The sequence below is a fragment of the Macrotis lagotis genome, chromosome 5 (genome assembly GCF_037893015.1).
Source record: "Macrotis lagotis isolate mMagLag1 chromosome 5, bilby.v1.9.chrom.fasta, whole genome shotgun sequence".
Classification (NCBI taxonomy): Eukaryota; Metazoa; Chordata; class Mammalia; order Peramelemorphia; family Peramelidae; genus Macrotis; species Macrotis lagotis.
The window spans coordinates 147,060,627-147,082,681 of NC_133662.1; the positions used below are offsets into that span (position 1 = coordinate 147,060,627).

A 22,055-nucleotide genomic window follows, 5' to 3' on the forward strand; every position below is an offset into this window, starting at 1 on the left:
ACAGCATAAGAAAAAACATGGAACTGCTATTTCATTTAAAGACATAATAAAGTTATCATGTAAAGTTTTTTCCTTTTTTCTTTTCTCCTCTCTCCCCATTCTAGATATGGCTACCATTAGAAACAAATATGAATATATGTGTAAATCATCTATACATACTTCTATTTATCAATTCTTCCTCTGGGTGCAGGTAGCAGCTTTCCTTCATGTGTCCTTAATCTCTAAGTCCTTTCTCTCTTTCAGCCAACTACCAGTACATAAATCTCTTTTCAAAATACTCCCTGATCCTAGCTAAAGTCATAATGCTATCTTAAAGAACCCTTAGCTATAATTTTGTGTTTTAAATTAAATTTATTGTGTATTCTTCTATTATGCTGTTTGTTCCCATAAACGCCTTGAAGATAGGGAACATTTTTACCTTGTAACTTCTTATAGCTCCAACAAGAGTGACAATCCAATAAATCTTGTTGACTAACACAAAAGAAGCTTCAAGAAACAGCCAAGCCCTGATTACAGCCTTAGAATTAGTAGATCTAGATTCATTCAGACCAAGGATATATGGGAGAGTAGTTATAATGCCTACTAGAGTGGGGTTTCAATAAGAACACATGAAGTTATACTATAAAGGCTCTTTCCAGTCGATTGTTTATGTCTTTACTCCTCCCATGGGAGAAATATTTCTCTTTAGTTTGCTCTCAGGTTGACACCAACCACACACCTACTCCATACTACTAACCTTACATCATCTCCCTAAACTACATAATAGTTGGTCTAAAGTCCTTTTTAACCCCATCCTTTCCTTTCACATTTGCCTACCTCTACCTAATGTCTGTAAAGAAAACTTAAGAGATGGATGTCTACCTTCCAGTACAGGATATACTGAAATAATTTACTTCTCAAATTTTTTTCTTGTTCGAAATCTGATGTAACTCTGCTGCAAATTTCACAATATAATACTTGAATTATTCCAAGATATTATTTGTATTGGGGCAGGTTGGTGACGAAGTGAATAGAGTGCCAGATCTGTAGTCAGAAAAACTTCCTTGTTTCAAATATGAACACTTACTAGCTGTATCACCCTGGGAAAGTCATTTTTATTCTGTTTGGCTCAATTTCTTTCATTTGCAAAATAAACTGGAAAAGGAAATGACAAACCATTGTAGTATCTTTGTCAAGAAAACCCCAAATAGGATCACAGAGAAGTTGGACATGATTGAAACCACTGAGAATCAACATTTTTTCATGAACGTGACTTGAGGATGTTATGTCATTAAAGGGTCCAAGACTACTTCCTCCCAAAAGAAGTAACAAATGGTCATTTTTTTTCCTAAATTATTAATAAAGTTTTTTTAATTGGGGGGAGGGTTGTCCAAATCTGTGATTCTATTGATTTAATAAAACTCCTGGTGTGGAAACTCTTACTAATACTTTTTTTGCAATTAGAGAATTATCTGGAGGTGTTGAGAAAATAAAATACTAGTCCTGGACCCTAGAACTATGAGAGTTAATATTTGAAACCAAGTCTTCCTGACTTAGTGACCAGTTCTCTATTCTGCATACTATGCTGTATCTCTTTAAAAAAAAAATAACTAAAGGAAGAGTTGAAAACATCATTTCTTAGAAAAAAGGTATCATATAATTTATAGAGATTAAGCAAAAAAAATTGCTGGTAGTTATTATTTCTGTATCTTTTTATCCAAGAAATTGAAAATATTTTATAGACATTATCTCCCTACTAACATTTCTATGGGATCAATGGATTCTTACAAGCTAGTACTTGTCTTCTTTTCAGGTGAAAAAAAGTGAAGCTTAAGAGTGTTTCAACTGAAGTCACAGAATGAATTAATGACAGATTGTTGAGACAATATATAATTTTTTAAAAGTGCCTTAATTTTAAATTATCAATATGGGGTTCCTAGACAAGTACTCAATTTACAATATAAGCTAATTTAAACTCAGACAAAGGTAGTAGCGAATTTCTGAAAGTACAATTTTTACAGAGATAATTATAATAGAAATCTGCAAACACTCAATTTGTTTTCCTGGCAGCCCATTAGAACTGATCAAGATTTTAGTCAGGTTTTGAAGAAATGTTTCTGATGTGTTTATGGGAAGCCAAGTACCTTGGTTCATCTGATGGTAACAATGAGCAGCAATTATTAAGCCTGAATCTCATTACTGGGTGTTTATGATTACAAATAAATATTTACTTAAAGGAGACATTGGCATGTTAGGACTCAGAGCTCAAGAGTGTATCTCTCTGTTTCATAATGATGCAGCTATAAACATATCTGCAAAGCATAAAAATAGCCTAGTATTTAGGATGAACAATCAGGTAATCTCATTTCTTTTAATTTTGAGAAAAAGCAGATTCCCATAGCTTAGTTCTAGAGAAACCTTAGAAAAAAAGCAAAGAGCACCATTTTCTCTCTGAGGATCTGATCCCATCACTAAGCCCTATTTAACCTTCCTAACCTTTCTCTCAATTTTACAACAGATGAAATCTAGGTTGCTCTAGAGACGAGAAGCTGATCTTCCTTTGGCTGAGGAGAAGGTGGGTGGGGAAAAGAGAAGTACAGACCTCAGCTGTTTTGTCTCAGGAAGCAGACATGGGGTGAGGGTGCAGTTTGAGTTTTCTTCCCATAGCCACCACTGTACCCATCCCTCATCTCAAGGTCTTCTATATACCACTCCCTAGGTTCCAATCACAATAGTATACTTCTCTTGGGATCTGCCCACATGAGTGAGGAGTGATGATTGCATGGACAAAATAGGATAATAAGCCAGAGTTTTGGAGCTTGGAAAGACTACAGAATCCAGACATTTATTTTACAAATCAGAAAACAAAAGGGCAGCAAATTAAATGGCTTCCCCAAGGATATATATACATAATAATTAACTAATAAACATTGATTAAACACCTATGTATCAGAGACAGTGTTAAGGACTGGAGACACAAAGAAAAAACATAAAAATCCTTCCTGCCCTCAAGGAGCTTACATTCCATTGTGGGAGATTCTATATACCTGTACAGACATATGTGAAAAAGATACAAAATAAAAAGGAGGTAACCTTGGGGGAAAAGGTACTAGTAGACTTGAAAGGGGGTGGGATGTAAGGCCAAGAAAGGCCTCATGTCACTTGAGCTGAGTCTTGAAGGGAAGGGGGGTCCCAAGGGGCAGAGTCAGAAGAAGTGTGGAAAAATCAATGCAAAAAGCATAGAAGTAGAAGAGAGGAGGTCAGTTTGAATAATTCTAGAAAGGAAAGGACTTGGCTGTGAAGAGCTTTTCATTCAAAGAAGAAGCATTTTTTAATTTGATCCCAAGAAGTAATAAAGGACCTATTTACTAAATAGAAACCCAACACTGTACATTAGGAAAATCATTTTGGCAACTGTATATAGGAAGGAGTGGAGGGAGGGAAGAGACTTAAACCTGGATAATTAATTAGGAGGTTACAGTAAGAGTTTAGTTGGTGAGGTGACTGTGAATGGAAAGATGGAGATGGAGGCAGAAGCCACACGAACTGACAAATGACTGGATATGGGGGTGAGTTAGAGTGAGCAGCTGAGTGTGACAAAAATGGGATTTGAACTGAGATCCAAATCCTTTGCTTTTCTCACTACACCAGCTTACTAAGTATTGCACACAGGTCCACTGTCTATCAATCCCTCCCACTCACTGCACCACTGGCTATCCATTTTTTATTTTCATCATGAACAGCTTGACTAGGTCAGTGCAGGGCTCTTCCAAACCATTCCTCTTTTCATTTTTATTCTTTCCTCTAATTTTGTGTTGATTCTGATCTTTGCTCTAACAAGTTGGTCTGACAATTCAGAAGTCACCCCAACATAAGCGACTAGTCATTTCTTATCTGTTAGGATAGTTTCACTTTTTTTATGATGTTGGCATTGACCACGTCTAGCACCATCCAGCTCTCTTCTTAAAGCAAATATATATTCATGATATAGAAGTATGAACCTTTTGGCTAGGCTACAAGCCTTTGACCTCTATTGTTTTTTTGAACTATATTTTCCAACATCTTTCACCTTCTTCTTCTATCTACCTCTATGCCCACTGAAGTCAGCACCTATGAAGATATATATATCTTAATTTAATTTGAAGAATTTGAGTTTCTCATAGAATTTCTCAATTTTTTTGGTCAAAGGATATGCAGAGGCAATTTACAGATAAGGAAATCAAGGTGATCCATAGTCATATGAAAAATTCCTCTAAATCATTACTGATTAGAGAAATGCAAATTAAAACATCTCTGAGGTACTACCTCACACCTTTCAGATTGGCCAATATGACCAGAAAGGACAATGATCAATGTTGAAAGGCATAAGGGAGATCTAGGACATTAATACATTGTTGGTGGAGCTGTGAACTGATCCAAGCCTTTCTGGAGAGCAATTTGGAATAATGCTCAAAGGGCAAAAAAAATGTGCATACCCTTTGATCCAGCAATACCACTGCTAGGTCTACACCCTGAAGAGAACATGGAAGAGGGTAAAAACATCACTTATACAAAATGTTCACAGCAGCACCCTTTGTGGTGGCAAAGAATTGGAAATTGAGTGAATGTTCATCAATTGGGGAATGGCTAAACAAATTGTGGCTTATGTACATTATGGAACACTATTGTTCTATTAGAAATCAAGAAGGATGGGAATTCAGAGAAGCCTGGAAAGACTTTCATGAACTATTGCTGAAAGAGACCAGCAGAACCAGAACATTATACACCCTAACAGCAACATGGGGGTAATGATCAACTTTAATGGACTTGCTCATTCCATCAGTGCAAAAATCAGGGACAATTTTAGGGTATCTGCAATGGAGAATACCATCTATATACAAAGAAAGAACTGTGAAGTTTAAACAAAGACCAAAGACTATAACTTTCAATTAAAAAAAAAGTTGTCATATGTATTACATAATTTTGCTATCTCTTATATTTTATTTTTTCCTTAAGGATATGATTTTTCTTTCAACACATTCAATTTTGATCAATGCATAGCATGGAAACAATGAAAGACTATCAGACTGCCTTCTTTGTGAGGGTAGGGTGGGGAGGGAAGTGAGGTAAGGGGAAAAATTGTAAAATTCAAAACATTACAAAAATGATACTTGGAAACTACTATTGTATATAATTGGAAAACAAATGAAATGTTTATTCAAAAAAAGAATTTCTCAATTTTCTCATCTACAACAGATTTTTTTTTAAAAAATCTGATGTACTTTTACACTTTTATTTCCTTTATTAATATCCCTTCCTGTGTCCTTACCCAGAACACATGATGAGTAATATAAAAGCTTTGTGACATAGAATTAAAAACAAAGTAAAAAGGAAATGTATAAAAAAGCTAACACATCAACCATGCCTAATATTATTGGGGGTTTTTAGGGTTTTTGCAAGGCAATGGGGTTAAGTGACTTGCCAAAGGCCACATAGCTACGTAATTATGAAGTGTCTGAGGCAGGATTTGAACTCAGGTACTCTTGACTCCAGGGCTGGTGCCCTATCCACTGCGCCACCTAGCCAGCCACCCAGCTTAATATTATTGTAAAGTTCCACACCCATTGTCTCCCACCTCTTTGAAGAAGACCAAGAAGCATTTTCTTATTTCTTCTTCTGAGCCGTACTCTGTCATATACATTTTCAATTTAATCTTTCTGTTCTTTCTATTTAAACTGTTGTAGCCATTGTGTATACTGTTTTCCTAGATTAACTTTACTCTGTAATAGTCAATATAAATTTTTCAGTGGTTCTCTAGATTGTTTAAATTTCTTGTTTCTTACAATGCTATGATAGGTTGTTACATTTATAAACCACAAATTGTTTTAGATATTTTTCAATCCATGATCTGTAATAAGTATTTACACAAAACTATAAATAATAAGGTGCTTTTTTTTGCAAATACTAATAATGAGTGCTGTACATAAAAACACAGAAAAAATAAATGAAGATAAACTTTGAAAAGTGTCTTTGGAAACTTTTTGTATGTGTGTGGTCCACAGGTAGCCTATATATTCTGACTGAATGTTTCCTAGTCCTCTTTTTATTAGTTCTAATCCCTAATTAGTAGGGCTCTGAGCAAAAAGGTTGAGGTCAATAATTTCTAAATTTCAAATAGCACAAGCACTGCCTGGTTGAAAACATTAATAATAATTTTAGCAAACAGTGCAATTGTTCAACGAATATCAAATACAAAAGAATAATGGCAGGATAACAATTTGTCCTAGTATTGTTTCTAGATGAACTCCACTGAAAAGTAAGAATGAGATAAGCATGAAACATAGCTACATTTATCTAGCAATTTATGGTTTATAAAGTACTTTATACACATTATCTCACCTGATTATTGTGATAACAGGATGTATGAGTGTTATTATCACCAGTTTTTAGATGAGGAATCTAAGGTTAGCTTCTATTTAATTTGAGGCAAGACCCATAAAAGCATCAGAGAAAAGTCTCCTTGATGAATATTGTAGTTAGAAAGGGTTAATGATAAAAAAAGGATAGATAATATTTATCTATCACTGTCTCTAAGTATGTCTATATTTCCCCCTTAAACATTTTTATGTGAGAATAAAAGGCAATTTGAGTATACTCATAATTTTGAAGATCTCTCTCTAAAAAAATGATTAGTTTGAGTAATATTTTTTTTTGCAAGGCAAGTGGGGTTAAGTGGCTTGCCCAAGGCCACACAGCTAGGTAATTATTAAGTGTCTGAGACCAGATTTGAAGCCAGGTACTCCTGACTCCAGGGCCAGTGCTTTATCCACTGCACCACCTAGCTGCCCCGAGTAATATTTTCAATAATAATAATGATAACAGCCAGCATTTGTACAGCACCTAGTAAGTAAGTGCCAGGCACATTTACAACTAGTATTTCATTTGATCCTCATGAAAATCCTCAGAGGTAGGTGCTTTTGTTAACCCCATTTCACAGATGAGGAAACTGAGGTAAACAGGATTAAGTGACTTGTCCAGTTAGGATTATACTTTATATGGAATAGAAATATAGTGAAGGTACTAGAAATGAAATAGACCTCAGACATGTGAGATGAATGGGATAATCTAAATAGTCACATGGAGAATGCTAAGCAGTGAACTTTGCGCAACTGGATATTATCATTGAAAAGCCACTAAGTAGGGGATGTATCTAATTTTATGTTTGATTTGGCATGGCAACATTCTGATGCCAGAGGGATAACCCATAATGAGATGAATCTAGCAGAGCTGCCAGGCAAGGGTGTCATCCAACTAATTAAGAGGTAGCTCCAGTGGATGGCTACAAACACATGGCACCTAGGAATGTTACAGCAAGGTCCAAGTCAGTCTCTCTAACATACCCAATGAGGAGATGAGGAGCTTTGGAGAACCAGTAGGATGGGTTGGATTCCTAATCAAAACTCAAGCTCTGGACTGAAGGAATAAGTTTCATCAATACCATCAGGTATGGACACAAATACCATCTGAGCAGATTTTGTCCTGGGAATGATCTTACAGAATGAGGGGAACTTTCTTGAGAATTTTTATTTGGGGACCCTGAATTTAAATTGACACCAATACAGTTTTCTTCATAGAGTACATATGGGCTGTGATTCTGAATATCTTTTTATTCTTAAAAATACATAGAAATGGGAGTCATATTTTAAGAAAATATTGGTACATTGTAAAGACTCCAGAGTAGAGTTATCGAGTTAGTGAGGAGACTAACGGTCATTATATTTTAGAATTGTTTAAAACAGTGACATCAAAGTCAAATAGAAACATATTCCTTAGGGTACATATTGGCTTAGAAAATCACAAATTGGGGCAGCTAGGTGGCGCAGTGGATAGAGCACTGGCCCTGGAGTCAGGAGTACCTGAGTTCAAATCTGACCTCAGATATTTAATAATTACCTAGCTGTGTGGCCTTGGGCAAGTCACTTAACCCCACTGCCTTGCAACTCCCCCCCCCAAAGAAAACCACAAATTAATGTTATCTATGTTGTATTATATTTTTGTTTACTTTGTCAGACATTGAAAGGTTTTGAAAGTTTTGCAATGAAGTTCAAGCTCTGGCTGGTCCTCTGTCAAAATTCAAAAACCTCAAGGATAAGTGTGGTTACAGACTTTAGTTCTATCATTCAAGTTTATCTAAGTTCAGAGAGACACATTACCAAGTTACTCATCATGCATTTTTTTTTCCTTTTTTTGCCTCAAATATTCACTAAGCCTGAAGGGATTTCAATTTCCAAAGGTGGAAGGAGGTACCCAGATGGATTCCATCAAGTAAGTCATCCATGTAAGTATTGAAATGATCCTAAGTGCTTAGGCTTTTTAATTGCTATAAGCAAGGACTTAAGTCTTGGGGCAAAACAAAACAAGTCAGATGATCAAGTACTGCCATCTTTAATCATGTGTTCCATGTCCTATTATGGAAATAATGAACCAAAGTCAGAAAACAGAGACTTGGAAGACCATAAAGCTCTTTACATTTATATAATGCCTTCACATATATGAATTGCTTTGAAGAGATATGATTTTCAATGAATATAAAATGCAGTTTTTTAAAAAGGCAGCTCCATTATCATTTATCATGAGAAAAACAAAGAAAGGTCCCAGAGCAGCAAAGTATCCAAGAAAATACATATTTAAATTGCATTCATACAACTTTCTGGATTGCACTGCCTAGAGTTTTAGATGCTGAAAATATGCAAATATTAAATATGGGGAGAAAATGATTGTGATTAAAGAATAAAACAGGAGGATGAGGAAGTAGAGAATCATTGTCACTAAATCTTGTAAGGCCAGAGGTGAATGAAGTACCTTTAACCATTTTCTTGTCCAGAAAATCAGATCCTGGTTTCTATCTGTATTACTTTAACCCCTAGAAATGAAAGTATTTTTACAAATCCAATTCCAGAGACTTAGGTCCCATAAGAGCTATCTCAACTGCATTTGGTAGCATACTATATCTGTATTCTCTACCAGACTTTCATTAAGCAATGACTTCTCTAGGAGGCTCTAATTATGCAAATATAAAAACACCATTGGCAGGAAGAGATCTACTGTGTCTTGTTTCCCAAGGTTATAGCCTGGGATAGCACAAACAGTGAACAGCCAGGGAAGAAAGAAAATAGGTCAATGAGATAGCACTGACCTGCAGGGGCTGCCCGAGTCAGAGGAATGTTTAAACTCAGAAACCCTAGGGTTTTAAAATCTAGATGTTAAGCAGCTATCTACTGAAAAGCTTTTTAACCTCCTTTCAATCAACCAACAAGCATCCATTTATTTATTATGAACCTTCTATGTCCTGGATACTGCGGATACAAAAACAAAAATAAAATTATCTTTGCCCTTGAGGAGTCTACCTTCTATTAGGGGAGATGGTTTGTACATATATGAGCACATAGGGATTAAGTTCAAGATAATTTGTGGGCAGGGATGGGGAGGGGAGGGAAAACCAAAAAGGGCTACTTTGGAAAGTGGTGTTTGGGATGGACTCTGAAAAAAAATTGGCCATTCTCAGAGGCAGAGTGAGGAAGGAGGACATTCTGGGCCTTGGTTCCAACCTGTGCACAGGTAGGAGGAACAGTAAGAAAGGTGCTTTCCTCTCTGAAGGGAAAAGGGAATAAATAGTAATAGAAGACCTGTTATGTTTAAGGGAACAGCTCGGGGTACGTTGAATAGTTAGCTATAGGCATGGAGTTAGAAAGACTGTCTTTCTGAGTTCCATCTAACCTCAGACACCTACCAGCTGTGTGACCCTGGGCAAATCACTTGGCCTCAAAGGTCTCAAATAAATGCCACTAATGATCTCCCCAACCATAAATTCTATGACCTTTTCTCAATGCATGTTTTCTCTGATCTTGTTTCAGCACTTGAAACTTTTAGTTACCCTTCTTTCTTGAAATTCTTTGGGTTTGTTGTTGTTTTTTTTAGCTTCCTCTACAAGGCATTATATTGGTTGCCTCTGACTATTCCTTTTCCTTTTCTTCCACAAGTCTCTCTTCCTTCCATTCTGCGCATTTGGTGAGATCCAATATCATCTCTTCTATCTATATTTTCTCTTTCTTATGAGATCTCACCCACTTTGTTATCTTCTACTCTGGCTTCTCTACTGGATTTGTCTCAAATTTCCAACACTTCAGCAAATCTAAAACTAAGACTTACCACTTAGTTTAAATCAGTTTTCATGTTTCCTATTTATGTTAAGAATGCCATCTTCATCTCACTAACCTGAGATCAAAACAAAAACTGTCCTCAACTCCTTCCACTCCTAGGCCCCCTGTGGCCAATCAGTTGCAAAATCCTCTCAATATATTTTCCCCAATCTCCCCCCTCTTACTATTCTACTGCCAGGTCATTATCGTCTCCTGCCTAGAGCTGAAAGGGTTCCTAATCTTTTGTTTTTTTTTAAATATAAAGTCTCTTTCATGTCAAAACAATTTAAGACTTTCATATGCTTATAGCTGTATTAAAAAAAAACCCACTGACTGAGAAAAATCCATGATGCATTATTGATTTGCAGACCCCTGTATAACTCCTCACAGAGATACTTGCAGGATGCCTAGAAGATTTCTTGGATGAGAAAAATAAAGAGGATTAAAGAAAGTGTAGGGGTTTCATTTCCAATGTTTTCATTTCAATAATAATCTTTTCTTTCTTAGTCTCAAAAAGCACTTTATACCTTCCATTCACTTAAAATTTTTACTGAGGCTTTGTAAAAAAAATCATTATTAGTTAGCCTTAAAAATCAAAGTCTTCTAGAGGTTAGGGACTATTATCTCTGAATCATTAGGATCATGGGTTCATAAGATTTAAAGCTACTTGCTTGCCTTCTCAATTTGAAGGCAAAGGAGGGAGAGAATTTAGAACTCAAAAATTAAAAAAAAATGCAAAAACTTGTTTTTACATGTAATTGGGGAAAAATAAAATAATAGATTTAAAGCTTGCAGGCAACCCCAAACTATCCCAACATTCTCATTTCATAGAAATTAAGGAAACTAAATTAAGGAAATTAAGGAAACATAAAAGTTAATTGACTTGCTCTCAAGGTAATGTGTCAAAGGCAGGATTTGAATACAGGTACCTCAAGAAAATCCCAAATGAAGTTACAAAGATTTGGACAGAATTAAAAAAAGATTGAATAACAGCTCTGATTCTAAAACCAAATGTTCTTTCCACTGTAACTCTGCCTCCTAATTGGTCTCCCTCCTTGTGGTAGAATAAAGGTATCAAAGAATCAGATTCTTAAATAGATCAAAATATAAATGGAAAATGTTAAATGAAATAAAAAACAATAAATAGAACATAGATAAGGTTAATATTTGATTTTCTAAGTCAATTTACAGCAGGTGAGGATTCTTACATAAGGTTTATCATTCCCAGTTTTATTTGAATTTGGCATCACTATCTCTTCTGTAGCTCATCCTGTATACCTTTACCAGAATCAGTTCCATAAGGCACAGCTCCACTTACTCTTACAATTTAATGCTAAAACTTCAGTGGCATTTCACTGACATCTAAGCAAAGTCCACATTCCAGGTTGCTCCCAGAAGGCCCTCTATAAGGAGGTTCAAATTTATGATTTTTAGGGAACTAGGTGACTCAATTGAATAGAGTACTAGGCCTGAAGTCGAGAAGACCTGAATTCAAATCCAACCTCAGATGGTTTCTAGCTGTATGACCCTAGACAATTCACCTAACTTCTTTTAAGCAGGTAGTTCCAAAGACAGGAAGACTGGAATTCAAACTTGACCTCAGATAGAAAGTGGGCAAGCCACTTAACTTCCTGTTTACCTTAATCCACTGGAAAAGGAAATGGCAAACCACTCCTGTATCTTTGCCAAGAAAATTCCATGGACAGTATTGACATGCCATGGTGCACAACATCACAAAGAGCCAGATATAATTAAACAGCAACATTCCCATTCTATTTCTAGTACTCCCAAAAGGTGTCTTAATGGCTGCTCTGGAGTAACTTCATAACCCAAACACACCCTGAGCCTGCTGGTTTCCACACCTTCTTTCCTGATGTTTCCATTACTCAGGAAAAGGAAATTATTCTTATTTTTCAATATTACTATCATCTGGGATGTCTTCAATGATCACCTCAGTCAGAAGTGATTCCTCCCCTTCCTCTATACTTCTATAGCAATTTGAACCAATTATGTAGCTCCTGTCATAATATTACAGCTCCCTATGTTTTTTGCATAGGTCTGAAATGTAATAACAATATCGAAATCTTTTTGCAGGCAGGAACTTAGCTTGCTTTTTTGGATGCCTCATGATGCCTTCCACACAAATGGTTCCATGTAATAATTTGATAAAATATTAATTATAATCCTTAATTGATCTTTCAACAACATTGATTCAACAAGCACTTATCAAACATTTTTCATTTCTATCCTAGGGATAGCCAAGATAAATAAGACAATTCCTATCCTCAGGAAGCTTTTAATTTTGTTTTTGGTTGGATCTATGATTTGACTGAGGTAGGGTCCCCTTCTCCCATCCTCGATTCCTCAAGAGGAAACTCTTTTGACAAATAAAAATCAGCAACTGTTCTTCATTTTATGGTCTTCCAGAGTTTTGAGGGGTACATAGAGATTTAATGATCTCCCCCCCAGGTCATACAATCAGCATATGTTAAAGGCAGGACTTGAAACCAGCTTTCTCCCCTCCAAGGTTGCCTCTCTCTACACTATAACACAGTGACTCTTTTATAAGAGTTTAGGTAAGTAAGTAAGGTCATGAATATCTCTAATACAAATTAGAAGAGCACAAATGAAAGGAATATTTTCTGAATTCAGATTATCTTTATATTAGTTATTATTGAGATTATCTTTAATTACAAATGCCACTAGATTCATTTCCAAACAGCTGTGCCATCTCTGATGCATGCCAGCTGAGTGACCCTGGGCTAGTCATTTCTCAGTATCCCAGGCAACCAAGACCTTATTTTGGTGAGAGGGGGTCAATCTATATTAGTAAAGGAAGTTACCTCATCTAGGAGTGTCTTATTAGATCAGAAGTCCAGTTCCTCTCCTCTGCAAGGAGAATTAGGAAATAGAAGCCTAAGTGTATTTTAGTATTTCTCACATGTACATGAATGCAAGCTCCTAGGCATTCTTTTAATGATACATCTTCCCACTTGCCATGATATCAGTCATGGGGATAAGAGCTATCTAGACAACTTAATGACAACATACTTTGAGTAGGAAAACTAAAATGATAATCTGGAGTCCTTACTTTTACTTACCTTTAACTTTTTATTTCACTTGATTTTATAATTTGGAAAAATAACAATAGTCAAATCGAGTACCTATTTGTTTAAAATTCACTTGAAATTGTCTCTCATTCATCCTTTAGGTTTTGCTCTCTTGAGTTCTAAAACTGTGAAAATCTCCAGATCTTGATTGCACAGAGCATGTCATGGCATGAAAAATATAACTACCTGTTTGTCTGTCTCATGTTTTTCAAGTGAGATGGAATTCTTGTTTGAAGATTACTTAGTGCATGTTGATGCGCACTTTCATTACTGAGATCACAAGTGATGATATTAAATTTAATAAATGATTTTGTTTGAAAGGAACAGAACAACTCACCTCATGTCATATCTTGTTTCTTTCATAATCTTTCATTCCTCATGGCAAACAGAGGCTAGCAGACACTCATTATACCCCAGTGTTTAGGAACCACCCAACTCCTTGTTGTTTTATGAAAAGATTCGCTTATACAATGCTATCCCCCTCTAGGAAGACTTGACTTCTTTTAAAGTTCAGCTCAGGTATTATTAATATAAATTAATTTATATTTACTTCATATATATATATATATATGTATATATATATATATATATATTGCATTTCTTTGTACACAAGTTATATCCCTTCCTTGATGATCAGAAGTTTCATTTTTTCTTTGTATACATTTAGTAGGTACTTAACAAAAGGTGGTTAAATGGAATATAACATATAAATTATATGTGGCATACAATATATTAACATAAAAATAAAATAATATATAATTATGGAGGCAATGTAGTCCAAGAGATAGAACAATGACCCTGGAGGCAGAGGACCTTAATCCAAAGTCCTCATCTAACATTTACTGTCTCAGTAATCTGGGCATGTCTGAGTTTTAGTTCACTCATTTGACTAAAAAAATAAATGATTAAGTAATAAATTAAGTATATCTGGTTCTACCCCTTTGATGCTTCTGAGGTCCCTTCCAGCTCTAGAATTTGGAAACTACCAACTACTAAAAATCATGCTCTTTTTTTTCAAAAAGAAAATCAATTTAGGATCCATTTCTGAATGACCAGTTTCCTCTGAAGATAGAAAGAAACACATGTGGCTTCTGTAATACTAATAAGCACTTAATCTATGGCATATGTTATGAATATGAATGTTGTGTTTCAGTTGTGTTTGACTCTTCAAGACCCCATTTGAGGTTTTCTTGGCAAAGATATTGGAGTGGTTTGCCATTTCCTTCTCCAGTTCATTTAACAAGTGAAGAAACTGAGGTTAAAAAGAGTTAAGGATTTGCTCAGAGTCAATCAGCTTGTAAGTATCTCAGGTCAGATTTGAACTAAGAAATGGGAGCTTGGGGCAGCTAGGTGGCGAGTGTAGTGGATAAAGCACCGGCCTTGGAGTCAGGAGTACCTGGGTTCAAATCTGGTCTCAGACACTTAATAATTACCTAGCTGTGTGGCCTTGGGCAAGCCACTTAACCCCATCTGCCTTGCAAAAATCTAAAAAAAAAATTTAAAAAAAAAAAAGAAATGGGAGCTTCCCTAATTCCCAGCCTGGTACTCTTATACACTGAACCACCCAGATGCTCCTTTTATATGAGTAGGACATTTGTTAAGAAATTACTGTTTGACAGGCACCATGTTAGGGGCTGGGATGCTTGGAATGCAAAAACAATCCAACAAGACACTCTTTATCCCTCAAGAAGTTTACCTTATGAGGGAAGAGTTAGAAAGGGGACCACAGTGGAGGCAAGATTGCTAACAAGTAGGTAGTAAAATTCAAGGAGTGGTTTGAATGCTGTCCATTCCTCTGCCTCCATAGCCAATGGGCTTTCCAAAATCCAAAAATCCAATTCAAAATTCTAGAAATAAAAATATTTTCAAAAGATTATTAGCTTTATTCATAGATAAACATAAAACTGAGTTATTATTCTTTCACATGATAAAATATGGCTATAAAAATTTATCCAAAAGCCACTTTTAAATCATCAGACTTCCTTAAAAGGGTAATTAGATCTACAAATTATATCTTTAATACTGTCTATTGTTCATTTGGCACATGCAGCTTCAGCTGAGTCATTTCTGTAAATAATCCCTAGATACTCTCAGTTCCAGAGATAGGAAAAGCACATGAGATCCTCTAGTGGTAAAACTGAGATAGTGTTCTCAGTAACTAGTCAATTCTGGTATGTGTTTTGAATTCTTAATTGCCTTCATTTTACCCTATAAAGATATCTGAAAGACAGATGGACTCATCTCTCTACTCAATGCAAATAATACTAATAGCTAAAATGTGTATTCTATTTACTATTAATAATAATTGTCATTGCTGTTTTTATTCTAGTAGATTTCCCTGTCCTTTGACACATTTATTTATTTATTTATTTATTATTAAATTGAATACCTTGTAATAAATTATTCATTCTGGACTAAAAATAAAATATCTATTTGGTGCTTTGGTTGCAAAAGTTTCATTCTGTCTCTGCAATTTTGTAAGTACTCCAAGCACTGCTATCTTATTTGAAGAAACTGAGGCAAGGACAGATTAAGTGTCTAGTCCACTATAATGCTAAATGGAAGAGGAACTGAGACAGGCATCCAGGTTTTCAGAAAACAAGGATGGTATTATTTTGATCACACCATGCTGCCTCTGTTGGTATCAGTGGGATTAACAGAAGAAAATAAATGCTAATAACAAAGATAGTATCACTTCAGTTTTTGTAAAACTAGGCTTTATAAAGTGCCTTTTACCCAAAATGCTGCATTATCCTTTCTCTCACTGATGACTTGTGAGGTAGGTGGAAATAGATAATAGATAATATAATTACTTTACAGATATTTTATTCCTTATCTTTTTACTCCAAATTATTTAACCCACCCATCCTATAGCTTCTTCCATTGATTGATTCAAGACCAGTATAATTAATTTATAATTGTGTGTATTTTATGTTGTATTTTCACTATATTGGGTTTCTTTTCAAAAATAATTCAGAATTATATTCAATAAACTGCTTTAAAATTAGATCAGGATCAGGGCAGCTAGGTGGTGCAGTGAATAGAGCCATAGGGAGAACCTGACTTCAAATATTTTCTCAGACACTTAAAAATTACCTAGCTGTGTGACCTTGGGCGAGTCACTTAACCCCATTGCCTTGCAAAACTTGAAAAAACAAAATTAAACAAAAAATCAGGCTAGTATCCTTGGTAGATGATATACATGTTCTTGAGAAGCATAATTAAGAAAGCAATCAAATGTGTACCTCACTTTGATTTTATCATTAGGGTTGCAATTGGAACCTTTCAATAGCAAGAAAACAGCAGAGAATAAAAAGGAGTAGTAGAAAGAGGCAAAGCCTTATTTTAAAAGAAGGAAGACTTGCAGCTGCTGGGCGTGTGTGAAACATGCAATACTATATTCAGGATGATTAATGGCTAAAATTGAACTCACATGTCTATCATATGACTCAAAGCAGTGCTTGGTGAACTCCTATACCTCCTTAAGTTAAAAGATCAAACCCTTTGAGCTGTTCTAAATTCGATGACTTTTTGTGTGACATCAGGTAAAAAATACCTGCTTTCTTTCAAAATACTAGTCCTTATATTGACAATAATCACATCTAGAGAAGCAGCTTGACATAGTGCTGATATGGTGCTAACCCTGGAGTCTGACAGACTATAGTTCAAAGCTTATCTGACATAACTGATTTTTGAGATCAAGAAGAAGTCATTAAATTTCTCTGTATGGCAGGGGATTTTATAAGACTTGGCTACCTAAGAACTAGGATCTGCATGAAGGGAGGTGTGACAGGAATTATCCACATCAGTGAAACCACAGTTCTGCCTTTTATCTTCCCTGAAAATCTCTCTAACACATTTATAAAAGGTTCTCAAAGGTAAAAAGAAAATAAATACAGTGCTAGAAAAATTTAGGGAAATTATCTTAAAGTTTTAAATTAACATGAAAATAAAGTACACTGGATATATATATATAAGCAGATATAGATGGATGACATAATTTTTTTAGACAGAAATAGCAATTGTTTTTATTGAAGAAGATTCAAAACAACAGTATTTTGCCCTTTAGAAAGCAAAACATTTCATTGTTATCTCACTGGTTTAGTCCAAATAATCATTACTCATCACTAGATTACCAATTACCTGAAAATATCTGACGCTAAAATAGCTGCCACAGTGTATTCCTCTGCGTGTGTTTCTAGACAAGATGTTCTCATGAAGATGGTAAAGAGTACTCAGCATTTACTGCCATAAATAAATATGCATTAACCCAATGAAATAGGATTCCCTACCTCCCCAGAAAAAAATTGTGTTCTCAAGGGTAAAAATAACACTTCATCTACCTTAAATAAGGGAGGAGGGTGCTCCTAGTCTGGCCCTCAGGGTGGGGACTTAGATGCTGGATCCCCACCCCAAAACAAAAATACTTATTTACTCTCTGGGTTGACAAATTAAAGACAAGTCGAACCACATTTCAAGAGATAATCCGGCTTCATCCAGGTCAAGTTCAAGGCAGTAAGTCAATTGATCTGGAAGTCAGTCGGCACCGGCAGCACCCAAAATGGACCAATCAGCCACCAATAGGAATGTCCATGTCCGATTCCTAAACTTCTGTGGTGTCCCTCAGACTGAAGATCAATTTTAACCAGCTGCACTGCACATGGTTCTCTTAGTCCCTGCTCCCCTTCCCTCTCAAGTTCAAGCCAGTTGTAGCGAACCTCGCATAGAAAAGGGAAAGACCGAGCTAGGTAACGCTAAGCTGTCTCCTTTGACAACACAGGTTCCAGATACTGCGATCCAGGGTGTTTCTGGGTAAAAAAAAATACCCAAGAAACAAAACTCGAGTGTCCCTTACGTGGCTTCAGGGGCCGCAAGGCGGCCCCAGAAGCAGTTCAGTCCTTCAGTTCATGGTCACACCTGTACAGGGTTTCCCTTAGGGATGCGGTTTCCCACTTCCATTGAATTAAGCCCAACAGCCCGGGTGGGAGAGCGGGCACCCCTTCTCCATTTCCTTGGCTCGCCTCTGCGGCTTCCACCTGTTAGCAGGGAAGGAGAAGGCTACCAGGCAAGGCTCGATCGGCGGCTGGCAGGATGAGCTCCACCCGGGCGAGGCTCCGGTGACGGCGACCACCCACCCCTCTCTCGAGTCCTCCCCTCCCCCGGCCCCCCGCACCCCGGAGTCCATTCCAGGAACATTCCAAAGAAGGGGGAGGGGAAGGACGTCGGCACTTGCAACATTGTAACCAGAGCGCCCCGGCCCCCAGCCCGGCCCGGAGCTCCTCCGGCCGGGCTGGGGCCGCTCCCGGGCCCCTCACCCGCCTCACCTGTCTCGCCGCAGGTAGCGCCGTCGCGGGCCCCGGGGATGTTATTCCCTCCGCCAGCTCCCAGCTCCGCCATGGTGCTCCAGTGACGCGTCCGGGGCGAGCAGCTCCTCCCTCTTCCCCTGTTTCACTCCAGCCGGTCCCCCGCCTCCAGGGCGCAGACAGGTGAGCGCCCGGGAAGGGAGGGGTGCGGGGAAACGTCCGCCCCCTGGCGGGCAGGTGAGGGGCCGCAGGCGCTCGGAGAGCGCCCCTTCGGCAGGTTTTCGAGTCGGGGTCGGGAAGCCCGTGGCGCCCTGGGCCAGGTTGGCGCCGTGGGCCAGGTTGGCACCGGGCCGGCTCGACTCTTCTCAGTCCTCCGGGGCCGAGGGAGTGGGAGTCCGAGCCAGGTCGGGGCAGCGTCCGCCCCTGCTCGGGAGGGGCCGGACTTCCCCGGGCCGGTTCCTAGGTGGGGCACCTGGGCGAGCCCGGGGGCTGAGGTCACTCTGCCCCCTCCGGGGCCGCCCCGCAACTCTGCGGGGCTCCCTGACCCCCACCGACCACTGTTATGAATGAAACTGCTATTCCCCTCCCCGGCCCCCCACCTTGACTGCTAAAGAGAGGTTTGACCGAAACCAGCCGGTGTCTCCGGCTCGCTCCAGTGAAATCAGGATGAAAAGCAATCCCCGGACAACCGGCCCGGAGGAAAGCCTTAGCGTGCAAGCAGCACCACACCGAAGGTTTACAAAAACACCACAGACTGATGCGGACTACTAAGAGATGGAAACAATCCTGAGAAACAAAAGGGGGAGTGATTCGTGTCTGTCAGGCAGAAATACACTCCCACACCTTCAGGGTGGCTGAGCACGAGCCAGGGAAAGCAGGAAGGCAGCTGCCAAAATCAGTTTTTTTAAAGAAGTCCGGATTGAAAATAGTGTTGGCTTTTCTTATTCTTTCTTTCTTTCTTTCTTTCTTTCTTTCTTTCTTTCTTTCTTTCTTTCTTTCTTTCTTTCTTTCTTTCTTTCTTTCTTCCTTCCTTTCCTTCTTTCTTTCTTTTTCTTTCTTTCTTCTTTCTTTCTTTCTTTCTTTCTTTCTTTCTTTCTTTCTTTCTTTCTTTCTTTCTTTCTTCCTTTCTTCCTTCCTTCCTTCCTTCCTTCCTTCCTTCCTTCCTTCCTTCCTTCCTTCCTTCCTTTCCTTCCTTCCTTCCTTCCTTCCTTCCTTCCTTCCTTCCTTCCTTTCTTTCTTTCTTTCTTTCTTTCTTTCTTTCTTTCTTTCTGTCTTTCTGTCTTTCTGTCTTTCTGTCTTTCTGTCTTTCTGTCTTTCTTTCTTTCTTCTTAAAGATTTTATTTTTAGTTTTACAGTTTTCCCCCTAATCTTACTTTTTTTCCCTCCACCCCTCCACAGAAGGCATTTTGTCAGTCTTTACATTGTTTCCATGGTCTACATTGATCCAAATGGAGTGTGATGAGAGAGAAATGATATCCTTAAGGAAGAAACTGGCTTTACTTTTAGGAAGGATGGTTCTCACTTTTTTTTGTTGTTTTTTACAACCTCTGGAGCCTCTAGATCAAGTTCTTAAACTTTTTTTTTTGGGGGGGGGAAGTCCTTTGGAAATCTGATGAAGGTTATAGACCTAACCTCAGAATAAGGTTTTATTTATTTATTTATTTTTCTATTCATTCATTTATTTGTTTGTTTGTTTTAGGTTTTTTCAAGGCAATTGGGTTAAGTGGCTTACCCAAAGCCACACAGCTAAGGTAATCATTAAGTGTCTGAGACCGGATTTGAACCGAGATACTCCTGACCCCAGGGCCGGTGCTCTCTCTATCCACTGGCACCACCTATGAATAATGAATGTCTGAGGCTGGATTTGAATTCTGGAAGCTGAATCTTTCAGACTTCAGGGCAGCATTTTATCATCGCCACCTAGCTACACACATCAGATGTAGCATATGCTACAGATACTAAGATTTCATATAGTACATTCTACATATTGTATACTGCTATCATATAATGCATTCTTTACATTGTATACATTGCATGCTGCAGGTATATAGTATTCTATACATTGTACACTGCTGATATCATATAATACATATTTGCTTGGCATATATACACATACAGTATATTTAAATATTATATGTGAGATTAGTATATACTCCATAGAAAATTTGTGTATATATATATATATAGTCATTTTGATATCATTTGATATCAAAAGAATGAAGGATAACCACCCACCCAACCACCCAACCAGTACATTTATAGTATGATACATAGAATAAAATATATGGAATATATCCAGTGAATACATGGAAACTAAATATCCGTATATGCCTATTGAACAGTATAAATATATTTGGTAAATAAGTGCTAAAAATGCCCATGTGCATATGACATATATAACAAACATGTACATGTCACCTAAAGTATTTGCTCTACATGTAATTTTTATACAAGATTAGCCTATACTCATAATTTATATGCTACATGAGTATTATGTTTTTACATTCTCCATATAGTAAACATGCTACTGAAGTACTAGGGGATACATACATCTAAAATATTTTTTAAAAAGCATTGTAATAGGGGGCAGCTAAATGAAGCAGTGGATAGAGCACCAGCCCTGGAGTCAGGAAGACCTGAGTCAAATTCAACTTCAGATACTTAATAATTGCCTAGCTGTGTGACCTTGGGCAAGTCACTTAACCCCATTGCCTTAAATAAAACAAAAAAAAGCATTGTAATAAATTGTATTTCACATATTCAAACTCATTAAAGATTATCTTTAGCCTATTCAATCATGTGTAGAATATGCTTCAAGTAGTATTTACTGCATATATGCTAAACATGATATATATATATATATATATATATATATAGCATATAGTACATTCTATACATATACCTAATATATATTACCCTTCTATAAGGGCTCATAAAGATAAATATAGCACATATACATATTGTATAAAATGTACATATGCCATTAGAATAGAAATAATGTTTTTAAATGAATAAAAATATAATATGTAGGATTACAAAGAAAACCAATTGCATAGTTATAAAAATTTTTTAAAATGTTATATAATTCACAATCTTCCAAGGTTAAGAATACTTTTTCTATAAGTTCCTAGAGCTCATAGAATGAACCTTATTTTAATCTATTATTTCTGAGTTGGACAATTAGGTGGCAGTGGAGAGAGCCGAACCTGGAGTCAGGGAAAATTCATCCTTCTGAATTCAGACACTTAATAGCTGTGTGACCTGTTTGCCTCAATTTCCTGAGCCATGGAATGAAATGGAGAAGGAAATGGTAAACTACTCCAGTATCATTGCCAAAAAAACCCACCCTAACTGGGGTCATGAAGAGTTGGATAAAGCTAATCTGAATCTCAATTGACCCCAAATATAACTGGCCTTTGAACCAAAAAGTAGTGTGCTCAATGATTCTACTGACTTTATGAACCCAGACAAGCTTTTTGTCCTTT

At 37.2% G+C, this 22,055-nt stretch overlaps 1 protein-coding gene across 1 annotated transcript in view; it reads right to left on the reverse strand.

Annotated features, from left to right (window-relative positions):
• MAP7 (microtubule associated protein 7) overlaps positions 1-19,070 on the reverse strand; it is a 229,253-nt gene extending 210,183 nt beyond the window's left edge. Inside the window, exon 1 of the mRNA XM_074187668.1 lies at positions 18,592-19,070. Coding sequence (XP_074043769.1) covers positions 18,592-18,664 — 73 coding nt within the window. The 5' untranslated portion in view covers positions 18,665-19,070. The remainder of the gene's footprint in view (positions 1-18,591) is intronic.
• Between the last annotated feature and the right edge of the window lie 2,985 nt (positions 19,071-22,055).